Source organism: Radiomyces spectabilis, assembly GCF_025331425.1.
Source record: "Radiomyces spectabilis strain NRRL 2753 chromosome Unknown BYT42scaffold_5, whole genome shotgun sequence".
Lineage (NCBI taxonomy): Eukaryota > Fungi > Mucoromycota > Mucoromycetes > Mucorales > Radiomycetaceae > Radiomyces > Radiomyces spectabilis.
This window is the reverse complement of record NW_026251930.1, coordinates 669,799-694,628: the sequence shown is the minus strand read 5'-3', so window position 1 is coordinate 694,628 and position 24,830 is coordinate 669,799. Positions and strand designations below refer to the sequence as shown.

Below are 24,830 nucleotides of genomic sequence, written 5' to 3'. Positions count from 1 at the left end.
TCGTGCTTGTCCAACGGAATAGAAAGACTCCAATGAGCATGCGCCCCTGTCAAGAGCCAGATTTTGCGCTTTTTCCCAGCTGTCATTGTCGATCAAAATTTTTGTGGTTTGTAGTGATGTAACGAAGAAAATGACGACGACCAACATCTGGGTCTCTTTCGCAATCCAAACGTAAAGTTGATGTAACCAGGGCTGAGCAAGATTGGGTGCCAATGATCAGTTTTCGACCATCCCTTGTGCTTCTAACGCACGGCCCAACGTTTGGATATAATGGCGATTTTGGAGGAAGGGTTGAATCTTCGGCTGTGAATATTTCGCGATGAATATCGACGTTTTTTGTGCGACCATATACTTCAATGGTATTCAGTAATATTGCTTCAATAGTCACAATATTCAGCAAGGTAGCACCAGCCAAGACCTGCGCGCATGCGGATTTGATTCGTGGCACATGCATCCAATCCTTGTTCAATAAAGCAGCTACATCATCATTCAAATTGAAGTGATGCATTTTCATGAGCATGTTGCGATAAGGAGAACAGTGAATGAGAGGCGCCAGATTTGGGCATACAATGGTGTGTGTGATATCATCGCGGTCGTATTTCCGTTTTGCTGGCAATATTGATTTGCTATCAAGGTTGAGTGCCAATGATGAGTTTCCGGCCATCTCGTGTACTTTAGCTAACGCTTTTGCGGTACGCGGTAGCTGCACGCCATTGCGGTTGGATAAAGACGGTAAAGAGACTTGTGCTTTTGAAACACGGCCAGATCATTTTTTCGGGGTTGACATTCGGCGTTCCTTCTAGCACCGTTGATGGATGGCGCGTTCGTCTTGCACCTCCCTTGATCTTTAGTGTTACCACCTCTTCTTGGTCTATCACTATGTCGGCTTCCAGTGAAAGGTCCCCGGTTCCGCTTCTGCTGAACTCGAGCCAGGTTTGGGAATCGGCCTTTCTGCTTTCGAGTTGACGCCACCAGATATCAGCTCTTAATCAAGGTAGCTGCGTACTGGATCTCGTCGGTCTCACACATCTTGCAAAGCTTAGTATATCTTTCAATACTACGGAGCCAACCATCGACAACTTGGGCTTGACGGACGCCACTGTAAGTATGAGGCTCATGGATTTTGGGTCGTATAATTTGCGCCAGTTCAGCGGCAGGTGCAGCGAGGTTCATTCCTCGCAAAAATTTCGACGAGCAAACGCACCACTCGGGCACCATGGTCTTCTTCACGCATGGTGACTGGTAAGAGAAAAAAGAAAAAGGAGAAAATAAAATAAAATAAGAGATATAAGAAATATCAGGGGAATTAAGGGGGTGAGGTCATCTGCTGTTTCATGGGTTTGTATGAATCGTCTTGGGACATCGACGAGTCAAATTCGACCTTCTCGTGCGTTTATTTGGTTAAGGGTAGGGCCTTCTTAGCGAAATTTTCAATGAACTTCCTGTAGTAGCCAACCATAAGGAGCGGACGTCTTTCTTTGTTCGGGTTTCGGCATTTCCAGGATTTTTGCGGTATTTCCTCTTGTTGGCGCTGGAGAACCGTAAACAAACTCGGCCGCTGGCAATACGAAGACTGGGACAGATTTCGGGACCATCCATGCGACGAGTAACTTTTGCCCAGGAAGAGGTCATTGCTTCATCGGTGGCAGTTGCACGAGCTTGTTTGGACGCTGGCAAAATTGGTGGTTATAGGGCCAGCAACAGAAGTGAGGTTCGTCGGAGTGGCAGCGGCATGTTTTCCGAGTCCTTCAGATGTGCTTCAAGGGCAGCGTTTTTAATGCGCAGCTGTGAGTTTTTCTCAACACCAGCTTCAGAACGGGTTACCCGTTCTAGGGCAGAGAGAAGATCAGATTATGTAGCGGCAACAGTTCGTTGAAGAAGCGCCGAGACGACATGCATCAGGTTGACATTGGTGAAGGCGAATGGAGCTTTGCTTTCTGGGGACATGTAGGACCAGAACATCGGACGATTTGGAACAGAAGGTAAAGACCAAGAAATGCCGCCGGGTGGCGGGAATCAGCTGGAATAGAAGCGGGTCATTGCAAGGCGGCGGCCGCCGGCCGGAGGGGGGGGGGGGGGAACTGTCTACAGACGTGGCAGTGGTATCAACAGGTACGTACGAACTTTGATGGATGCGACAGAAAGTGGCAGAGAATTAGGAAACCGGGAAAGAGGTTAAAAAAAGGGGGCTGCCTTCAACCAAGCTTTGATTTCTCCATTGCGAAGTTTGATTTTGGAGCTCGGATTTCTCCAGAAGTGCTTGGTTCAACATTTGGCAGAGTAACAAAACCTTTGAGATCACTTAAATATAAGCTATCGCATGCTTCACTAGTCCGAATCATTACATTTCTTTTTCCGGTGCCAACACACCGAACAGCTCAATCCGATTAAGTTCAGGAGAATACTGGAGGATTCGATATTCTCGAAGGTGGATATATTTTTCCTAAATCAATTCAACAATGGAAAGGAGCATTGTCCATGACAAGATAATGTCCTGCGTTTCTGGCTTGTCGATTTCATCTACTGTGACCTTCAAAAAGATCATATAGTGCCCTGTTATTGTTCCTGTGCTATAACCATGAGTCGCACGCCCAAGCTTTCTCAAACCGATGTTAATTGAACAGTTGCAGATATTGCACCTAAAATCAATGTTGCATTGGATTTAGTTGTGGGTAGTGTGGCTATTGCATGACTTCACACTTCTTTGACCAAGTCATACCTCGTTTCAAATTAACATGGAAGGTCGATTCATCGAGAAAGACACAGTCTGTTATGAAATCCAGGTCAGTCTGTTGCCACCTTTGAACCCATTCACCATCCGTGCTGAATTTTTTTTCTTCACTGTAATTCATCAAAACATGCATCCTTGTTCCTCCCATCTATTCTTGGCCATAACCATGGCGCAACTTACAGCGGCACCCTATCAACTTCTTTTAAAACCAAAAACTGATGCTGAAGCTTGTATCTAGCGATCGTACATAGTGCCACCATTTTGGCTACAGCAGAGGTGAGTCTCTATTCGCGGATCATCGATTTATTTGGCTAACCTACCGGAATATATAACAGTTCCCCTTCCTCCAGGACGCACTCGACAAATTTGGCTTTTCCGAAGTCAGGAAAGCTATCCAGATCAGGATGTTCAACATCGACCTGATGGTTCAAAAATTTGAATAAATGATTGTTAATCCCACAGCCCATCCTTTACAAAACTTACTTGACTCGTATTACTCATCATGCCTTCATGAGGGTAAAGCATAGATGTTTGATCCGGTGCATATAAACGCAAATACTTGCGACCCACCACTTGGGCCAGGACGTTATGATATGGGTCTTGATGAAGAGGGGATACTGTGCCTTTTGGTCCGAACCATGCATTCTTAATGACATCCGGGGGCGGGCCTTTGTACCAGTCCGTCGGTTCTGGAGCCACATAGCAATAGTCTGGGATTTGAATGTCATTTTCAAGTCGAGGGATTTGATAAAATAAATCATGCTGGGCTAGATAGGCCGGTGGTGTGGTTGGCTTGAGTACGTAATCATTGACAAACTCTTCAAATCGCATCATTTGCTGCTGCCATTCAACATCGGTATATTTGCTTCCAAGTTCGACGGGGACCACGCGATCGGCCGCCAAAGAGAGAAGATGGTGTACACTGTTCCACGGTCGTGATGACAACGCTGGCCAATGATCTATGGCTCCGCAAATAATCACCGGCTCCGGCATCTGTCCCTGCGTACGAAGTGAAAACCATATGAAATCAGGCGGTTCACGCATGCGTTCGATTGGGAAGCGCAATTCAGGCGCGCGTTCCTGTGTCGCTTTATCGACAAACACTTCGTCTTTGATCTTGATCCGCTTTTCACGTCGATCCTCACCCTTCAATTCCCGTAGCTTGTCAGACAACCACTGCTGAATATCTTCCAGTATCTTGTTGGCCAACGTGCGGCGCCCAGCGCCTGGTGCTCCACTGACTATCATCGCTGTGTCAAGATCTCTAATGAGTTGTTGTGCTAAACTCTGTGCTTGGTGATCGGGTACTTGATTTTCCACGGCATCTTGCAATTCGCGCAATAATTGAGAGGTTTGCAGCAAACTGGCATCCATGAGCAAATGGCGCCAACAGGATGGAACGTCCTTGTAGGGATAAAGTAGCAAAGACTCATTGGCCAGATCGACGAGAGCCGCGACTTTCTCTTTATCCACGCAATGGACATTGGCGAGAAGAGATGTATAAAGTTCTACGACCGATGCACCGCAGCCGCGTAGATCTAGGCTCAACTTAGTAATACGGCTCAGCAAAATGTCATCAGAGTTATACAGCGCATTAAGGAGGTCTACCTTCTTCACGCTCGTCCCGTTGCAGGAGGGTAATGGTGTTGACGGCGAGGAATTTAAAATTCATGCAATAAACAAGTAAGAATAAAAAAAAATGGAAGCGCAGAAAAAGACAGTTTTTTTTTCCTTCAAAATTTTCATCTATGCATGTGCAATTCATTATTTGCTGTGTGAGAGACTGAAAGCATCTAATGAAGTAGTAATAACTGCTACAACAATTTCCATGGCAATTAACCAGATAACAATCCATTCCAGCTGTTCGCCTGTCCAATTTCATGAGTTAGGATATGCAACCCACGACAATGTGCTGAACCAATTGTGCTTACCATGCGAGCTGTTTAAATGATCTTTCAACATCTCCAAAAGATCGCTAATGACCTCCACACGTTGATTCAGCAATTCCACGCGCTGAGATATTTCCAAATAAGATCGAATCGCGCTGTATAAAGGTTCCAGCGCAGGTTCTGACCAGAAGATTTCGGGCGTATCAAGAATATTACTGACAAGGTTGACGTTAATACGCATAATAAATAGTTGTCCGATTCGTTTTGTGATGGCCGTTCTAAACAAAATCAAGGCGATATGCACGGTTTAGCCAACGGGTTCACAAAATATCACTTGATGTCGCCCAAATTCCTTTACCTTGACATATGGATATTGCCACTTTCAGCCATGACTTGTGGTATGTATTTGGTTTCGTTGATCGTATCATCAATAAGACGTTCGAACAAAGTCATTTTGACACTTTGAGCTATGGCATGCGCAATTGTCAATTTGACAAGGTAGTTGGATGGGTGTCGGAGAGTAATGATATCGTTGTAAATGCTAAACAAAAAGAGAATATTAACAGTTGCTCAACGACACGAGAGAGTCCAATTTCTGAATTGCCATACCGAGGTTGATAATTCTCGTTGTAGTAGTAATGAAATTCTTCAGTTTCTACGTCGTCGAGCTCTGATGACAAAGGAAATTCAGATCAATAAGCGGATCAAACAAGATGGTGGTCAGAAGAATTAACATACCTAATTTTTCTTCCTCAAATGGTTCCAGCTCCTTGAGGATGCGCTGCTCTTCCTGTAATGTCATACCCCAAAACACAACGACACCATAGTCAAATAAGAACATCTCCGGCAAGACCTTGGTTAGATGTTGTCCTTGTTTATATTGAGGTGGTGAAACCGGGTATGTCAAGGAATACGGCGTATACAGACTATACCATAAACAGCATGAATACCCACAATACGGAACCCAGAAAGCATGAATCGCGAAATTTATTCTTGTAACTCTTGACCTACCATTCGTCATATCGCTTGGGTGAGGCGCCATTGGACTGTTTTCTCGATTGCAGGTATTTTAGCAGATCATCCATGCGATACGCCCTAGCCACGTGGGAAATAAGTATCAAAATTGAACAAAAAAGGATACACAAACACACTTACGAGGCAGTACAATAAGCGGTGACTCGCGACAGTTCATCTCGGTTCATTTTACTTAATCGTTCAGCTTCAATCCTTGCCGAGCCGTGCGGGATTTGCGCCAACTGTGTATACACATCGGCGTCGTCGATATCTTCTGGCAACACAAGGTTTTGTTCGTCATCTTCGGGAAACAGTTTTAACTTTTGCGATATTTTGGTAGTTCGGTTGGGCTGCTTGGGTTTGGCTCGTATACTGGTGGTAGCGGGTGTCGCCGTTGGCTGTCCAGATCGGGATGCAGTCTTGGCAGCTGTCGATAAGGGAGAGGAAAGACTTCCTTGGGGAGGAGGTAGTAATGGTGTACTCTCCGTTGTATTTGCCGGAGAACTAGGATATTGACGACGTTGAAATTTCGACATGCTGTCCGACTACGTGGTTCGATTTTCACTTGGGAAGGGGATGATTAAGTGCTGTAAGAAGAAAAAAAATCGGAAACAAGTGAGATGTGGTGCGCACCGCATCAGAATGTGACAGCCTTTTTGGGTCATTGCTGTCGAAATTCGAACCCAAACCCCTTTCGTGCTACTTGAGATTGACACTTGGTAACCCATTTTGAGCAAATTATAACCCTACATGCACATTTGTTACGTAATGTAATGAGTTGACAGTAATTCTCATAAGAAATACAATCGCATCGTCTATCAGCCATATATATCGTGCACCAAAGCGTACCATGCCAAACAGATAATTTTCAAATCTTCAATCCAAATGAAGAAACTCCGCACTTGCAACCGAAAACGAACCCATGAATAGAAGGGTCAAGTGTCCATGCAACCTACTGCTCATCTAACCCTTCGGATAAGATACCTTTTACAAGAAGCATAATTACCAAGTTATCATTAGCATAACCAGTCTGCAAAGAAAGCCATTGTTTAGCCTACTTAGCAGTAATGCGTCATTTTTATATATTCCCATGATTTTATCTACGAAGTAAATATTTACGGTTGCATTGCATTGATCTACAATTGGCAAGGGCTTTTCAATTGTCTTCGTTAAATAGGCCTCCACTGCGATTCCATCTGGTATACCGAATTTTGCTATCGGATTCGTATTACGCCAACCACATATGACTCTGGGTTAATTAACGACAGTTTTAGATACCATTGAAAGTTCGGCAAATCTAAGTTAAAGATTTACCTCACTTGCCCATCGGTATGGTGAAGCACATCTAACTGAACCCTGCGAATATCTATATAATTAAAATCTTTGAAAAATTAGCGATTTTGTAAATCACATGATCTACACTAAGTTATCAAGACCTGTTAAACCTTTTTTTCATCTTTCAACCATGCCTCGCTGCCCACTTTCACGATAATAGGCGAAACAATCAGCAGCAAGATGCCGTTTGCACCAGTTGTGGTCAAACAGAGCATCGTCGCCGTTCACATAAAATGTGAGTGGAGCTCTTTTTTGAAGAAAGGTGATTGACGATACGACGATCTGGTGTTTTGTAGCATCATTTAATTTGGGTTATCTGTCAGTTATACTGTATATGCCCTTTCATTCTCTTCAGTAATCGAATGATACATGGAGCAGATATGCTTCGATCTGTGTAGCTCATCATTCATGCATCAGTGAGGTGACTATTGTTTCATCCATGGAAAATCATATATTTTTGTCCGAATTTTTTCTTCTTCTTTAGTTTTGCATCTCTTCTGTTTGCCTGGAAATCCCTCACTATCATTGCATCCATCATCCATCATCCAGACTATGGCGTGTATCTGATCCGGTCGATTCGATTATTATGAAAAAAGGTACCTTTTGTGTGATACGACTATCCGTTTTCGACAAGAAAAAATTTACCTGTCCTTTTTCTCTATTCTGTCTTTAGCTTTTGGTTTTCTCTCCGGTTTTCTTTTGCCTGGCAAGCCATTCAAGCCATCCATCCCTCCAAAACCTTTCTACTTTGTTCGGACACCAGATTGTGGCCAATCCGGTTTTTGTCGTCAAAGGCATCGTCGGTGGTGTGACTCTCTTTTTCATTGGGAAACGCTGACGCGTCCTCCCCAGGTTCCTCTCATATGGATTGCTGCCCGTGGTATCGCCTTCGATATTTCTTCCCGACCATTTTATTTTGTAGTTGTAGTATGTATTTTGTATTTTATTCGATAGTCTTCTTGCAGTCTTTTCCTCCTTTTTTTTCCCACAGGGTTTTTAGGGGTTTTTCACAGACGCACCTATTGTATTTACTTTTTTTTTTATATTTGTATCCTTTCTTTATTTCGGTCGGGAAGCCCTCGGTATCTGCTGCATCAAACATCAAAGGTAAAATATCTCAACGAAATTTGAATCATCCAAAGAGCTTACTAACTCATTTTTTTTAAATACCCAACATTCCCACACATCTTTGTAGATCTATCATAACCTTGGGCGGGACAGAACGGAGGGGGTCAATAAGTGCTGCTTTGTTCATTAAAAGTGTTTCATGGTATGCCAGAGTATTGACATTAATATACCAAAGTTCCATCAAGACTCTCGCCCAGGTTATGCCGTATTGCGTTAGGCTTTTTGTCTGACGAATGTCGCTCAAGGGAAGAGTGCGGCATCCAGTAGCAGGTGGCATCCATTGCACAGCGGGTGTACGGCTTGTTATAACCATCAGTCCGGCTAAAAACAAAAGATACTCGATCATACAATGCATATGTAGCAAAAGATAATATCGATGAATAATAACAGATAATCAACTAAAAAAATATACACATTATTTACTACATTTACTATGCGCCTGTTGTTGCGTTGTAAAATAGGTTACTCTTTTATTTTATCTCATATTGAGCGGAAAAGAAGAACTCCGGTTTGAAATGAACACAATGGCTTTTGCAGTCGCGCGCAGGCCTTCGTTTTCAACCAACCAGAGATGTCAATTCGGAATCAGGAATGACTGATGACTTTGTTGTGCACGATGGAGAATTAGAGTAACGTCAAGAAGGAAACATGTACAAGAGAACTGTATATATGGGAGCTTTGGTCAGCAACAGCCTCATGCGTTTTCTTTCTGTGAAACGTTAATGACGTCCGTATTCTGTATCTGGCTGAATCTGTTTGATCGAAAGGAAGTAGGATTATTTATTGCTCTTCCATAGATGTTGATAAAAACAGAACCACTAATAAATATATGCAAATGACGACGGCGATGTTTCCTTTGGTACTGTTTGAACGCATGGTTTCGGTGTTCAGAGTTGTATTTTATGAGAAGTTCAATGACCGCCACAAGTTTCGTGACCAAAAAGCTAACGTGTTGCAGCTCATTCTTTTAAATCATCACGGATGGTCTGTTTCAAATCACTCCATCGTCCAAGTTGTCTAGTTGCCGAGTTTGTCCTTGTCAAGGGGAGTAGGAAATGTCGCATTATAGACAGCACTTTGCAGTACACAAGAACGTGAACAACTCACACAACTTATTCACGCTCCATCCAAAAATGAGATCGGGTGGGTTGCATGAAGGAGTGGTGAGGGCGTGGTCTTCAATGAACGTTAGCTGGGGTTCGATTCCCTCCCCCCGGGCGCAAGTTCTAGGCAACCCACCCTCTTTCTATTAGCCAAGTTTGGAGGTAAAGATCCTGAATGTGAAAGAAGAAACATCATTAGGTTAAAAAAATGATAGTTGTGGCCTGCGTAATCCTCCGTTGCAGAGGCTGCCATCTTTTTGATCCAGTTGCTAGAGTCCGCAGCGATGTGCTGGAACGATGATCTAAAAAGAGGTGCGACTAGCAACCATATAAGCTATTTATATTGCGAGTTAATGTCACTGGCAATAACAAACAGAAATAACTATATAGGTCCTGCGCAAATTTTCTAAAGTTACTCCATTGTAGCTGCTGCAAACTATTGTAACCACAGGCGGCTGTTTGCGGGAAACAAGAGGTTCACAATGAATATTGTGCTTTGAAGAATGGTAAATTCAAGCAGGCTCAAGAAGAATAAGGGCTGACTGTGGTGATGACCTAAGAGCAAATCAAATAAAACCAATGAAATCACATTCAAAAGGTATTGATCAAAAGTTTATTGATAAAAACAGACGACATGAGGTATGCAAAAAGGTATACTCGGCAACTGTAGATTTAGTGTACCAACTTTCCCGAAAATCTCACAATAAAAAGGTCATTAACCCAGCTGCAAGATCCAAGGCATGTCCTCGAGAGTCGCTCCAGGGTTTGCAAGGAATGATATTTGGTCGCGGTGGTGGTACTGACGTTTGGTATGCAAATGAACACAGTGCTCACCATCAGCATACAACCCAATGATTGTTTGTACAAAAGAAACAAAAAAAAATATTAGCATAGTCTCCTTTTTACACCAGGTCGTGATCAACTTACCAGCACCAATTATCATAGAAGGTTGATTCCTTGCACATGCAGTGTGCTTCCACGCGGCGCCAAGCTGTTAAGAGCAATGACGGGCTCGCATTATTTCTAACAGAAGATCACCCTCCTTCGCATTGAAAACTTGCGGAAGTTTCGGCTCGCACCAAGTGCCTTGTTGAAAGACAGCAAACCCTGAAGAATGCTATATGATGTAGAGAGCCGCTACACATGCCCAAAGTCTACCCCTACACGGTGCCCAAGCTGTTGAAAACAAGGACGGACTCGCATCACATCCAACAGAGGATTACCCTCCTTAACGTTGGTATGCTGTAGAGGCTTCGACTCGCACCAAGTGCCTTGTTGAAAGGCAGCAAAGCCTAACGAATGCTATATGATGTTGAGAGCCGCCAACGTTTGGTGTGCAAGATGATGTAGAAAAAGAAAAAGAAATGGTTGAGTGGACAATGATTCTTCTTTATTCTCGGCTGTTCTCCTACAACTGACATTCGCCGTTCAACAAATGTTCTTCCAACCGATGTGCCGACGAGGTAATTTGTAATGTCGATAAACATTCTACTGGTATCATATATCAAATGCTTGTGAACTAGTCAATCAAATTCCAGAATATGATACCCGTAAATAGTGAGGCGCGATCTATGTTTTCAGGGCTTCATCTTTGGTTCTGTCACGCAGTTCAGACGTCCTTTGAGATTATGCAATGGTTCGTGTCTAAAAGACAGCCGCAAATTTATATTACCTGGTGACTAGAAACCATGATTACAGAACGTGAACGCATAGCAACATTTATCAGCAGTAGAAATTGATTTCGATGCGGGGATACGTAAATGAGACATGTATGATAGGGGTTTATTATAATGCAGCTTAATCTCTCCAAGCAATGTGAACTTCATCTGTGCGATAGCGTTGTGTACAGGTACTCTTTTCCAATGGCGTAGTGACGCCGGTTTTGTAAGCGAGCAAACCGGCATGGGCGATCATGATGCCATTGTCGATACAAAATCTGGATACAACCAGTTATTCAATTGTTCTGTGATCGCCAAAAATGCCATAAGCCTACCTTTCATCTGTCGCGCATACAAAACCTCCGCGTTCCGCGGCCATCTGACCCATCATTTCCTGTAAACGCACATTACCTGAAAGCAAGATAAATCATCAACCTACTTGCTCAGCTAGATTCACCCCAAATACTCTATACTTACAGCCAACCCCGCCTACTAACAACACTTCTTGTGATTCCACATGGGCCATAGCTCTTTCTGTGATTTCCACCAGCATGGCAAATAATGTTTCTTGTAACGAGAAGCATAAATCTTCGGGCGTTACTTCGCCAGTTACCAATTGTTCGTTTGCAATTTGTTCAATATGGGATAAGATGCCGGAAAACGAAACATCCATGCCCTTGACGGTATAAGGTAACGGTACAAATTTGGTCCCTCTATGCTGCTGTGAGCCTCTCAAAATCACCTCATCTGTATTCACCGCCCAGTGTACTTACCGCTTCGCGTATTGTTCAATGTTGTAGCCGGGACTGGGATCGTTGGATAAATTCAGAATACGGGCGAATCGGTCCAAACAGTTACCAATGGCGATGTCGAGTGTTTCGCCAAAAATGCGATATCGTTGTTGTGAGTAAGCAATGACTTGGGTGTTACCGCCACTCACGTAAAGCACGACGGGATTTTGCGCACCAGTGACCTCGCGTCCCATTTCAATATCTGAAGCAACGCATACACATTTCAGTCGCAGAACAAGCAGCCTTCCTTCCAAATTGATCATGAAATAACTACATACGTCCAATACAGTGATTCACACCAACGAGAGGTTTGCCCCAAAGTAAAGACAGGGTTCTGGCTACTACAGCAACCGAGACGAGCGGTGCTCCCATGCCCGGACCTAGTCATTGCGGTCCATTTGTCAGACAGAAATTAGTTTCAAGATGCATACACAGTAACATTACACTGTCAATATTGTTACCTTTTGTAAAGCAGATGACATCGACGTCTTTGTGGGTAACGTTGGCTTGATCAAGCGCTTGTCGTAGCACCTTTAAAATGCAGTCGCGATGATGCTGGGCTGTATCACGAGGCAAAAATCCCTGACCCGGGGGTGTAATGTAGGTATCACGGATATTGGCAAGAACGTCTACCTTGCCATTCTCATGCCTGATAATACCAACTCCTAATTTGTTGGCTGATCCTTCAAATCCAACAGCGATCGTCATTGAGACACTTGAGATCCAAGCTGGTTCCGTGCTCTTGCCAAATTTTGCGTTGATTGAAAAAAGGAGGAAATCAGTCACCGCGTCGGATTCCCAGGTTGTGCGCAATTTTTGTGAGTTGAAATGGCGTTATACAGAGAGAAATAAAGTGAAGACCTGGCGCAAAAAAAAAGAGAATAACACCGGCAAACTGCAGGAGAATACTGATGCATTACGCTAGAAGAGTGGCGCATTTGTCTTCTCGCCTTTATTTTCAGAATGAAGAGAACCCCATTAATTTCGAGTATGGCTTAGCAACGTGGTTGATGATGAAGGCGATACAGTTGCCGTACTCGATTCAGTTACCAATTTCAACGAGCACTTGAAGAGATCAATTCTGCGCTCCGCGCCTCCTTTATCTCTTAATGTCCCGAGGAACTTCATGATGTAATTCGCTTAATTCGGGTTTTCTTACGCCTCATAAATACAATGTCAGAGTTTCTGTGATTCTAATGAATGCAAACCTCAAATAAATGGATGTCGATTGGGAGACTCAAGCAATTATTCATCGCTTTCCTGATATGGGTGGCTGTAATTGTTGTTCCCGTAATGCAATTACGCCATTATTGCTGTCAAACATCCATCCAAATTCATCCGTATTAAGCGCATCTTCAGCAGCTTGGCTATCCGTCGCCTGTTTTAACTCAGGAATGGATTCCGCGCGAACAATGGTCAATAGCTTTGTGTCCAGAGTCCTGGTGGGTTGAGACTGGCCAAAAGGACAGGGCGGATTGGTGAAGTCCATGTCGGATATGTCACTGCTCATGCTGAATACAACAGAGTGTACCAGGTGTCCCGGTCCCGAATTTGACAAGAATACGTGCCAAGATGAAAACTCGAGCAAAGAGTGGGACGAAAAAGTAGATACAAGAGGACAAAGGCTAATTATTCCCTTCACCATAATCAGTTGTCGAAATTCCAAATTCCTAGGGTGACTTTCGGAAAAGAGTGTAGAACCATGGAAATTGGTGTGTCTACCTCCCGTTTTATTCACCGGAATTGCATCCAATTGAGCAATTTTGATCTGTTGCAAAAGCAAACTCAAGAGAGAACAACTTTGAAAGAGATCCTGACTACCAGATTCTTATTGAGGATCTTCAAGGATTGAAGAACGCTTGAAAAAAACGCCAATTCAATACAGGATTTTTTTAATGTAATCTCCCAGAGGAAGTTGCGTAGTATAAGGGAAAACAGAGACATCTCTGATGAAAATCCCACAAAGTGTAGTTACAAAATATCACAATGGCGACATTTGTGCGCTACATATTTAAAAGATCCACAGCGAGCTATAAATTGGCTAGCTTCCTTGTAGTTTATTCCCAACGTGTATATGATTGCTTCAAATATCGATCGCTGGCGGCACCGGCATATTTTTCAGCTGGACGTGCTTTCGCATACACAGTAAACCACGAGAAACAGAAGAGAAGACAATACAAGGACCGACTTGCAAGCTTTCCTTTTTTCCACAATGACCCTCGTTCCCAATTGGTTCCTCAGTCAAGAAGAAAAAGAATAAAAAAAAAGTTAGCAATAAGCAACCATTATCATGCGTGTTGGACATTTCTTTCGAACATGTCCAGGACACTTCACTAGGCTTCCACTCCGAAGGCGTTCCACATGCGTACAAAGGCCCTCAAAATTTCTCGGTTATGGGACAGGTGATTACTGTTCACTGATGAAGCATCAAATAAACAGCAGCGCGTTAGTGAAGTCGTCAAGGATGTTGTGGGGATGAAAGATAAAGGTTATTTGTCGGTTACACCACTGAAGATTTTGGAGCCCAAATTTGGTAATTCAGGATAGCCTAGGCTTATCATTGGTTGAAGTAAAAATGTTTTTTGCAACCTGGCTCCGAACTTGGCTGTCACGGATCTCAGCTTCACCGATCACCACCGTTGTTTTATTTAATGCCATCAGTAATTCAATTTCCAAATGTCGAAGGGTTTATTTTAGAAGTTCTCCATGGTGCTTAAAATAGGGACGAATTAAAATTACATTGAAAGCGAATACAGTTTGGATTTTTGCAATTGTGGCTTTTATTGAATCAATTACATATCGATTACCGTATCTGAAATACGCCCCTGGCATTTTCTATATAGGCCGTTTATACTTACCTTGATAACCATTAGAGACTTACCTGTGAAAAATACTACGAAGGTGTGCACTCGATACTAAAGCAAGATAACTGAGTTGACAGACAGTCGGATGTTGCATTTCACTTTGTAGACTACTGCTAAAGCAATAGAACGCTCACGAATGGGAACAGCATAGCGACCCAAATGGGCTTGTCAGAGAGAATCTACAAAACAACTTCAGTCAGTGAAAAAGTCATGGCTTTACTTTTCTATGGGACTCACATTGATACCAGCAGACAACACGATAGATATACTATACGAATTAGTTTAGAAAACTTATCGTTTATTTGGTTATTATTTGCGAGAAACTTACGTAGTATAGCCGCTCTAAGATTCAAAGGAGCATTGGATCGCCATATAGTCTTTTGGTATCACGTAATGCCTCGCTTTGGGCAGCAGCGCGTCAGAAAACCTACAAAAGGCAAGTTAATGTGAGCTGCCACGATGCTTTCAACACCTTTTTTCTCTTACCAACTAATTATGCATTTTCCAGTCATTGCGGAAAGCATTTACTCAACTTACGCATCCTGCATAGAAGAACCAAAACGGCATCGTTAGGATGGAAGAAAAAGAAGTACACAAAAATGCTGAAAACTATATAAAAAAATCCCTCACTCTTTGGAAAGCGAGCAAAACCTCAAATACCACATGCTTGCCATTCACCGTCCCCCAGAAGAGGTTGCCGTACAGTTTTCTGCTGATGCCAATAATTCGCTGGCATATATGACTGGAGAGCCTGATGCTCCAAACGAACAAAACGTATCAGATAACGATGGCTGCGGAAGCTTGGCTGAAGGAGAATGACAGCAGTTATTTAGAGCAAGGATGGAGCCAAGTGGCCGACGTTTTTGACGATGAAGATCAGCAAATGATTGATGATGATGCCTATCGAACGCTCACCGATGATATGGCGTTATCTGCATTAAACAACCATTCCACTTTTGACGTTGATGTGCGCCGTTTCCAAACGTGATGCGAAATGGAACAGCTTAGGATAATTTTGTTTCGAATTATCGCCTTTTTACACTCAAGCAATGGTCCTTTTGCCGTTGATTGATGGCGACTATGACATGGTCTCACGTCAAATCCTTAAAAGGTCCTTTTTGTATTGCCGCTGTTGTTGAAACTCAACGATAATGCTGTGCAGAGGAAAGCTTTGTTCAACCTCCCAAGATTAATTATCTTTGAACTATCAGAATCGAAAGGAAAACAAACTGCCATTTTTGCATCGGAATTTGTCGATCTTCTGTCGAAGGAGAGGAGTCAATTACGGTCTGTTTGAACTTTCCCTTCGAATACCTAAAGTCACTCATCGCCACTCCAAAGCAAGGCGAATCGACCACTTCTTTGCCCGATCGCACTCCCGAGAAGCTGGCGAGACTGTAACAGTGTGGTAGATGGAAGGAGCAATCATACTTTCAGCAGTCAATGGGAGGGTTGATGGTATTGACTTCTGGCATGGCGACCTGGTGCGCTCAAAGGACGTCCTTGAATCGATCAATAAAACCACATTATATAAACTACGCCCTGTGAAGGCATATAAAACTTTTATGCACCTTTTTTTTGGTCAACTTGACTCGTCTCTCTTTTTTTCTTTTCATTTTTCGTTCATCCTTTTATTGACTATGTAATGGCGTTTTCAAGCCGCGCAGCCATAGATCCTGATCTGAGTTCAGTCTCCAATACTGAAGACGATGGCGATTTCTATTCGGATGACGGCTCCACCGAAGAAAATGCTGCGGAGGACGAGTTTTCGGAAACACGATTTACGGCAACTTTATAAAGATCACTTGTTTCCTGAATCCATCCGCTACAAGAAGAGATGGAAAGAGTGGAAGTTACAGCACAGCCAAGGTCAAGGTAAGAATTATCATCTGGATTGTTATCTTTGATTTGACGCTGACATCCCTTTTTTGGATAGTCATTTGCACCAAATGTGGTGAGACTGGTCATGTGAATGCCCGATCGGCGTTATGTCCTCAACGCAAGATAAGGAAACCTGTATCATTGAATGTCAAGCTTCTGTCAATAGCTTGTGAAGAGGCTTTGGCCACCTTGGAGAAAGATAACCATTGACGCGAATCTCGTGGCAGACGAGTTTGGATGGGCTTTCGACGGAAAAGTCTGGCGAAATTTGAACCTGGGTATATCGGTGCCCGATAATCCATATGAGAATGATGTCTGAAGCAATATCCTGGGTAAGTCGAGCGCGGAAATGAATAAATAGAAGCCAGATTGCTGAAGCCAAAATTTTGGCATTTCATGGTTCATTCTGCGCAACCAAAATAGTGGAAAATTGGCTAAAGATATTTTCTTGCTTGCGCCAGAGATTTAGCAGGAAATGTGCAATATGTTCTCCGGTGGATGTGCAAATCATTTCCGGAAAAAGTGTACACTGGCGTCTTTACGCTAAAAATGCCCAATATACAGTAATCATTAAATTAACAGGTTCGTAGTCCTCTGAACTCATCGGAGTTTCGACCTCCCAATGCACTTTAAATTAACAGTCCCAAGTGACCGCGTTTCATCCGCTCTTCAGCATTTCAAAAGTTTTTTGAAGGCTCTCGAATTCTTGCTAGATCTATTAAACACACATCATGGCAAAGAGAAAGGTACAGATCAATCGACGTCACAAATTCATACAAACTGTGATACTAATACAGTGATATTTCTGTTAACAGAGAAAGAATAGAACCCACGTTGCTCCTACCGAGGAGGAGATGAACAAGATCCCGAAAAGTTTTGTCATGCGATCGGGTATCGTCGGTCAATCAGTCACTAAACTAGTGCACGATGTTCGTCGGATCATGGAGCCCAATACAGCCAGTCATTTAAAGGTAACCGTTATTTCGACGATAAGGATCTAGTGACCATGGTCGCTCTAACAAGTGCCATCGTATATAGGAACGAAGGACGAATCGTTTAAAGGATTTTGTCTCAGTGGCTGGTCAATTGGGTGTGACCAATTTCATGATCTTTAGCCGTACGGAAAAGAATGTGAACTTGAGAATCTGCCGTGTTCCTCGAGGCCCCACCTTGACTTTCCGTGTGGCAGAATACGCGCTGGCCAAAGATTGTTTGGCATTACAGAGAAATCCCAAGAGTTCCGACGCCGAGTATCACAAGAGTCCCCTTTTAGTATTGAACAATTTCAAGCAAGAAGGCAAGGAGTTCAAGGTCATGACAGCCATGCTTCAAAACATGTTTCCCGCCATCGAGATCCAAACGATGCAACTGTCACAAGCTAGACGTGTACTGTTATTCAACTACAACGAAGAGACAAAGATGATCGACGTTCGCCACTACAGTATAGGTGTGAAGGCGACCGGTGTGTCCAAATCGATCAAACGTGTCATTAATACCGATGTTCCCGACTTGGGTAACTTTGAGGATATCGCCGACTATGTGCTAAAGGAAGCCATCATCTCCGAAAGTGATGTCGAAGATGGTCCTGAATCCACCGTCACATTGGCCCAAAATTTCCCGGGTCGAAATAACCGAAAGAATGAACAGCGAGCCGTCAAATTACATGAACTGGGTCCTCGTCTTACATTAGAACTCATCAAGGTTGAAAATGGTTTATGTAGTGGCGAAGTTTTGTATCATCGTTATGGTAAGTTTTTTAGCGTGTTCATCAGATGAGCCAGCGCGCATGTATACTCACATTGGGTTATTCTGCAGTGAAAAAGACGAAACAGGAGATCAAGGAGCATGAAGCCAAGCGACAGCGCACACTACGGGAGAAAGCAGAACGTAAACGACAGCAGGAGGAGAATGTACAACGTAAACAGCAAGAAAAGGAAGAGCATCGTATACGCACTGGTGGCGCTCCAAAGAAGGGCAGTGATGATGAGTCGGATGATAACGAGGACAACCAAGAAAACACTCACGAAGCCGATGAGGAAGAAATGGAAGAAAACGAGTTATCATTTGGCGATGAAGATGAAGAAGAAGGAGAGGAAGAAGAAAGCGAAGACGAGGATTAAAACTCTTGTAATAAAGTATCTGCATTGTATGTTTTTTTCAGAAACGAAACGTTTTGTTTTAGGAGTAGTACAACATTTTTTTCTTTAGTTCTTCTTATTATATCCATTGAATGATGCCATCATCTAGGTTGTTCAAACGATGGTTCGGATGGGGGTCTGAATGGGTTGGTGTGAGGGAAGTGGGTGGTAAAGCGGGAAGAGAAGGTAACGATGGCATATCTTGGACGTAGTAGGGCGAATGGGATGGGTGTGGTTCTGGATGTGTATAGGGATGTCGATAAGGCTTGTGTACTTTGTGGGATAAATCATCGGTGAGCAGTGATGTAATGCTAGTATGATCTTGCCGTGGTCCAGTAGATAAATTTAGTATGTGGCCATCCTGCTGATTCGGTTTTTGGGGCGGGCGAGCGTAATTGAGATAGGGTGCCGGTGCCGATTGATACGGCTTCAGACTAGGGCGCATTTGCTGCTTGGAAGCCGGCGACGGAAGAGGAGTGGTAGGCGAAGACGTGGGAGACGGTAAGTTGTAACCTGACATAGAGTACATCGGATCAAATAATTGTTTGCGATCAACGTCAAAGGACATTCGATGGTAATTCATGGCTTGATTCTGTGAATAATATCGCTGGCGGTAATCCCCTGACGGCAAGGACATGCTTCGAGAGGCCGTCGTAGGTTTACCAAGACCTCCGGCATCTAAAAAATCAAGCAGAAATAACCACGGTGAGAACGACCTGAATTTAGTTTCATACTGGTGGCTCATATTTTCGTTTTGCAGCAAATAAGAGGAGAAAAAGACAATACACGAATGGTTGCTATACTTACATGTGACAAGGGATGTGGGTGTCAATGGTGATGATGCATCTATGCTTAGTCGTTGATCAGGTTCTACCATGGGAGGAATACGAAAGTTTTGTCGGATGAGCAACTCTGGCGATATTTCCAAATTAGCGATTTCCGGTACGGCGGATGGGGTTCGGAATCGTCGAGCAATCACATCATCCGGATGATAGTAAGACACCAAATGTAAATGCGAACCATTGACGACCAGTGACATTGTCTTTTTAATCAGACCATCGTCCTTGAAATTGTAGGCTTCAGACAATGAGCCAACCAACTGGCGTTCCCGACTACGATCCAAAGGCCCGTAATCGGCACTGTTGCTACGTTGTCGTGCTTTTCCAATCTCTATCAGCGAGTTTTTTCGCTTCTCTTTTCGCTTGTCGAGCTCACGGTATATCAAGAAATTGCCGAGAATTCTGGATGGGCTCCAAACCAATCCGTCCGTCCACCGCTTGATACCTATCAAAAAAGCAACCCATAAATATCCCATTCCCTCATCTTCCCGTTACCTTTTTTTCGTTTTTCGCTTCGTTTGATAGAATCCTTTTCGCTTTATTTTCCTTATTTTTAAAAAAAAGACTTACCGGATTCTTTCTCGTCAAAGACAAATACGGAACCGGAACGAACGAGTTTACGTTCCTTTTCCTGCAGCCGTCGAGATATTTTTGGCAGCAGACATCGACGACAGGCTTCAAAGACTAGCAGGCAATCCTGGGTGGTCTCGATGTAACCATGAAAGGTCTCTACAATAGACATATGGGTGTGGGAGTAGGAAAGACGCCGTGGAATGGGGAAATATACAAGCACAGAAAAGTGAGAGAAAGGGAAAAAGTAAAGGGTGGGAGATTCGCTGAAATAACTCTGGTTTCGTATGGCTCAGGAACCTCCAATCAAAAAACATCTCAGAAGCGGGGGGTGGGGGTGAAAGGGCGCAAGTTGCAGCTCCTCTGCAATTTTTTCAAATGCCGAACCTTTCATTGCAGGTCACGCCCGTTCCCATGCTTACCGCACAGACAAGAAAGGAGCATCTCCATCTTCTCATCAACATCATGCTCCATGACAACACACTATGTAAGAAGCATCATCAGTACCTAAGCATACATTGGAGATAAAGTAGATAACGGGTAGATTTGATGGTACCTTTTTTTCCTGCCATATACTTGCCTATTTTTCCTTTGTCCGGCTTTACAGTGGCTACCCCGCCGTTGATCGTTGGCTAAAAACATCCATTCAACCTGAAATAAGCTTTTTTTTTAATTTTTTTTTTTAAAAATGTTGATTTTTTCACTTTTCATGTTAATTCGTTTTTCTGCGACTCATGTAAATTTTAAACTATGGACGCCATCTATGGCATCAAAAGGCAGGTGTATCTGGAAGCCGGTTATGGAATCAAGCAAGATTTGTCTTGTGAGAGTCCAGACTTGACAAAATGGGCTTGCATATTAAAAAAGATTCCGAGGAGTCGTATTTCTCCATTTTATTTGACTAACCGATCTCTGAAATCCCCGCATGCATTGTTTTATCGGCCGATTTTTCTAAAAAAAAAAAGGATAAGTAGGTTAAGCTTGAGAAAGTCAATCTTGATATTGAACATACTTGATCGATCTTTGTGACACCGGTATGATATTAAAAATTCAAATCTAATGTATTACTTGGCAACCATCCATGACAGCAGTATATATCACAATATTGATTGACTACCATGGTATACATTTCCCTGGATTAAAATGGTAGCCAAGTTGGTTACGTTGTGTGGTTCATCTCAGATGCCTTTTTTTTCTTGCGTTACCGGTTCTCCTATTTGATGGTGAATGATCTTGCTCTTTTGGATCCTTGTCAGATCGTTAGAAAAGCTTATTATGTAAATGATCATCCAGTAAAGCTCCCTGCATGAAATGGTGCAAGAATACTGGAAAAAGAATTGCCGAGAAGGACCATATCATCACCGTCTTTTCCCTTAGAGACATCCTTGTTAACGATTGCATATAGCTAGCCCAACATGGATTTGGCAACAATCCATATGTAGCTTACGTGGTGGTTGCTTAATTGCGCCTCCTATTGAACTTTCTTTTTACTTACCGTTTTCAGAGGCCAACTTTCTTGTTCTAAAGATAAACTCCGCCGTCCCATCCGCCAGCCTGAAGGTGGACAGTTGTGAGTATTTAGCTTTTCTCCTTAACATCCTGAAAGTTAGCCATGTTTTTTCTTTGTTTATCCCTTGAGGGCCAAAAAGACTAAAAATCCTACTTACGCGGCCGACGCCTCATCATTATGCAACCAAAATCTTGCTCGCATATTTGCCCAACTTTGTTGCTTCAATGGTTATGTCGGTAGGCGAAATTCAGGAGTTGGGGAGCAGGGGGTTTTACCTGCATAAAGCTTGAAATCGTAGACAACAGTGACCAATAGCCATGCCATTGTCTTTTTTTGTTTATTCTTTAACTCCTGTTTATATGATTTGAATAACTGGTTCTTTGTATAGTATTCGATAGGTTGCACATCTCAGACGATAAGACCTAAGCCTGGGGGGAAGGTATCATTGCCAACCCGGTTTCATACAATGCCCTTGTTTGTGAGATAATTTCGAATTTCCGGTCAAGGCATTTCTATCGTTTCCGCATGCATATCCGATGTCAGGGTCATTTTCCTACTTTCTTGCATAAAGCCACACCTAAAAATGCTCTGAACTGTAATCTCTGTCAAGTTAAAAGTAAAAAGTTGGACTATTCTATGATGTTCGAAATGTTCTTTTCAAGGTACCATTTTTGAGTCGGCATTAGTCATGATGGTGCCATTCCCCTCCAATTCCGGGTTTTCTCGTTTATAGATACATGGAGGTTACCTCAAATATGGATACGTACATTTGCAAATAGTATCCGTCGGCAAACGCTGAAAGATAAACCATGCATTGTTCTGCGTTCTCCACATTTATGGTCACTCCAGAGAATCATTCAACAACGAAGGCGACAATCACGCTGACCCTGCATTGTGTGATTCACCTCAAATGGATCGATTCCACGCCGGTTTAGTTTTATAGCTATATTGTTTACATTTCCCCGATGGATGCAAATCTCTCATATTGCCATTTCAGGCACGAATATTATAAGCCCCTCATCGAGACTTCTTCGTGGCTCTCAGACCAACCTCCCAGTATAACTGTCGTTCTGAAAAAAAGTGACACATGTCGCATGATAAGGTAAAAAACTATCATCATTTTATATCACATATCCTATATATATGAAAAGATATGATAGGTAATGATAATGCAGAGCGCAAAAATTCGTTCGGCGCAGACGCGTATCATGCCCCATTGTTTAAGTTAATCATTAATGACAAAGATTTTCCCAACCGCCACCAAACAGAAGAAAAGCTGATACAGGCACAGGAAGCAGTGTATTTAAAGACATAGCTGACATGCTGCAGCGGTATATTATAATCGAAAACATCAAAGGACAGTATCCTATATCACTGTTTGCTGACATCTACCTACTTCTGTCACGAACTAAGACTGATCGCGATCTGCCCTTGGCCCCCCCGAATCTGCTTTCCAGAAGCGAAGATCATTATGTCCTTTTTGCACCATTGCTCTCAGCAAAATTATGCATAAGGCCATTGCCGCAATGGTTTTGTTTGATGCATCATAGTAACGCTGCTTGCAGAAGTGTGACGAATAAAGCACAGACGAAGTCCAACTTTGTGAAGTTGCATCTAATGGCAGACAGTCCCCAATAGTTTAGCAAGGTTTATACCGTACGTCTTGTCATCTGCATGTTGAGGAGGTGAGGGTGGTAAGCGTTAGATGGAGATTAAAGCACCCTTGAATTGAAACGGTTCTAGGATTATTTGAAGGAATTATCAAGTCACGTGTTAAGGGAGGACAATAAAATTCGCAAGGGCAAGTCGGGTCAGACAAGTCTAGTGGACAGCCAAAAAAGATCCTTCGTTCATGCATCATCTACAACAGTATTTGCAGCAATCGCAACTGGCCGTCGCCAATGGTAACCCATTAGCACCAGGGTTGCAACTGGGAGGCGGCAACACGTTATCGCAGTACTTTGCTTCGGCTCAGCAACCGGCCATGACCGGGCAACCATCCATCATGTCACCTCATCAAGACTCATTTGCCGCTTATGCCGCCATGATGAACGGAGCGCCCACTCAGCCAACATTAGCAAGCAATAATCTGGCATCGGCCAATTATTCATTACTGCAACCGGATCATCCTATGCAGCAAAAACTAGCGCAGTCAGACGAAGAAAAGATTTACGCACTGGTATTGGAACTTCTCAATCCAGACATACGAGAACATGCACTCCTTGAACTCAGCAAGAACAGAGAACAGTATGAGGATCTTGCCCTTGTGTTATGGCATTCTTATGGTAACTGATTTTTCCCTTCAATGATGAGGACGGTTTGAAAGACAGCATGGAAATTGATGTCTGGGGACTATCTGTTGCAGGTGTGATTCCCGTCTTGTTGCAGGAAATTGTTTCAATCTATCCGCTTTTATCCCCTCCCACCCTCAGTGGAGCCGTATCGAATCGAGTATGCAATGCTCTAGCATTGCTTCAATGCATCGCTAATCATAATGAAACTCGCGGCTTGTTCTTACGTGGTTTGTATCAATTTGACGACGATCTTGACTATGCGATGTGTATCTGACGCCGTACGATTGTCCAATTTCTCGTATATAGCGCATATCCCTCTGTACCTATATCCCTTTCTAAATACCACAAGTAAGACGCGTCCATTTGAATACCTTCGTTTGACAAGCTTGGGTGTCATTGGCGCGTTGGTCAAGGTAACAGGATATAAACCCGAAGCACCAGGAAACGGAACATTAATCTTCCCTGTTGGTTCCTTCAGAACGACAATCCTGAAGTGACCAATTTCTTATTATCGACCGAGATTATTCCCCTTTGCCTTCGTATTATGGAATCTGGAAGCGAATTATCAAAAACAGTGGCGATCTTTATCGTGCAAAAGATCTTGTTGGATGACACAGGCCTGGTAAGTTAACCCTATGAGTTCCTTTTTTTTTCGTCTGCAATCTAAGGCATATTGACCAAATATCAGTATTATATTTGTCAAACCTATGAACGGTTCTATGCCGTGGCAACCGTGCTTCATACGATGATCAACCAGTTAGTGGAGGCTCAGGCGATGCGACTTTTAAAACATGTTACCCGATGTTATCTGAGACTGTCGGAAAATCCAAGGTAACGATCCATGGTCATTCATGAGTGTTAAGTTTGGAATGACTGATCTTCTTTTCTGTCTCCCTAGAGCACGAGAAGCGCTCCGACAATGCCTGCCTGAACCGTTGAGAGATGGCACATTTCATCAGGTGCTAAAAGATGATATTGCCACGAAACGGTGTCTCGCGCAATTGTTGATCAATTTATCGGACGGTATGAACTGATGATGTTCTCATCCAAAGCTGTGAATAATCTTTCTATTCTGTTAACAAGGT

The 24,830-nt window shown here is 43.1% G+C and overlaps 8 protein-coding genes across 8 annotated transcripts; 3 read left to right on the top strand and 5 right to left on the bottom strand.

Annotated features, from left to right (window-relative positions):
• Positions 1-139: 139 nt before the first annotated feature.
• On the bottom strand, positions 140-559 carry BYT42DRAFT_479666 (uncharacterized protein; the record flags this gene model as incomplete). The annotated part of the gene is made up of 1 exon (XM_051563671.1): positions 140-559. A coding segment is annotated over one exon (420 nt), but the record flags the coding sequence as incomplete, so codon positions are not given.
• Positions 560-2,933: 2,374 nt separating this feature from the next.
• BYT42DRAFT_612932 (uncharacterized protein) lies at positions 2,934-4,403 on the bottom strand (the record flags this gene model as incomplete). The annotated part of the gene is made up of 4 exons (XM_051571678.1): positions 2,934-2,996; positions 3,052-3,150; positions 3,215-4,269; positions 4,340-4,403. The coding sequence occupies 4 exons, from the start codon at positions 4,401-4,403 to the stop codon at positions 2,934-2,936; spliced, it is 1,281 nt and encodes a 426-aa protein (XP_051424404.1).
• A 28-nt stretch (positions 4,404-4,431) lies between these two features.
• BYT42DRAFT_565329 (uncharacterized protein) lies at positions 4,432-6,254 on the bottom strand. The gene is made up of 7 exons (XM_051567857.1): positions 5,776-6,254; positions 5,632-5,715; positions 5,359-5,546; positions 5,230-5,290; positions 4,979-5,161; positions 4,663-4,898; positions 4,432-4,599 (listed from the first exon to the last, which is right to left on the bottom strand). Exons 1-7 carry the CDS (start codon positions 6,168-6,170, stop codon positions 4,496-4,498), a joined length of 1,251 nt encoding a protein of 416 aa, XP_051424403.1. The 5' UTR covers positions 6,171-6,254; the 3' UTR covers positions 4,432-4,495.
• Positions 6,255-7,640: 1,386 nt separating this feature from the next.
• On the top strand, positions 7,641-8,197 carry BYT42DRAFT_293058 (uncharacterized protein). The gene has a single exon (XM_051562883.1). The coding sequence runs from the start codon at positions 7,833-7,835 to the stop codon at positions 8,133-8,135; it is 303 nt and encodes a 100-aa protein (XP_051424402.1). The 5' UTR covers positions 7,641-7,832; the 3' UTR covers positions 8,136-8,197.
• A 2,659-nt stretch (positions 8,198-10,856) lies between these two features.
• BYT42DRAFT_565320 (Gcp-like domain-containing protein) lies at positions 10,857-12,432 on the bottom strand. The gene is made up of 6 exons (XM_051567856.1): positions 12,111-12,432; positions 11,928-12,029; positions 11,632-11,851; positions 11,336-11,571; positions 11,194-11,269; positions 10,857-11,136 (listed from the first exon to the last, which is right to left on the bottom strand). The coding sequence occupies exons 1-6, from the start codon at positions 12,355-12,357 to the stop codon at positions 10,998-11,000; spliced, it is 1,020 nt and encodes a 339-aa protein (XP_051424401.1). The 5' UTR covers positions 12,358-12,432; the 3' UTR covers positions 10,857-10,997.
• A 4,693-nt stretch (positions 12,433-17,125) lies between these two features.
• On the top strand, positions 17,126-18,514 carry BYT42DRAFT_593122 (Brix domain-containing protein; the record flags this gene model as incomplete). Its single annotated transcript, XM_051570674.1, has 4 exons — positions 17,126-17,140; positions 17,210-17,365; positions 17,433-18,141; positions 18,210-18,514. The coding sequence occupies 4 exons, from the start codon at positions 17,126-17,128 to the stop codon at positions 18,512-18,514; spliced, it is 1,185 nt and encodes a 394-aa protein (XP_051424400.1).
• A 704-nt stretch (positions 18,515-19,218) lies between these two features.
• BYT42DRAFT_593121 (Gti1/Pac2 family-domain-containing protein) lies at positions 19,219-20,113 on the bottom strand (the record flags this gene model as incomplete). The annotated part of the gene is made up of 3 exons (XM_051570673.1): positions 19,219-19,248; positions 19,407-19,816; positions 19,942-20,113. The coding sequence occupies 3 exons, from the start codon at positions 20,111-20,113 to the stop codon at positions 19,219-19,221; spliced, it is 612 nt and encodes a 203-aa protein (XP_051424399.1).
• A 3,469-nt stretch (positions 20,114-23,582) lies between these two features.
• BYT42DRAFT_494856 (uncharacterized protein) lies at positions 23,583-24,779 on the top strand (the record flags this gene model as incomplete). Its single annotated transcript, XM_051564322.1, has 6 exons — positions 23,583-23,736; positions 23,817-23,972; positions 24,052-24,158; positions 24,224-24,367; positions 24,434-24,576; positions 24,644-24,779. 6 exons carry the CDS (start codon positions 23,583-23,585, stop codon positions 24,777-24,779), a joined length of 840 nt encoding a protein of 279 aa, XP_051424398.1.
• Positions 24,780-24,830: the final 51 nt, after the last annotated feature.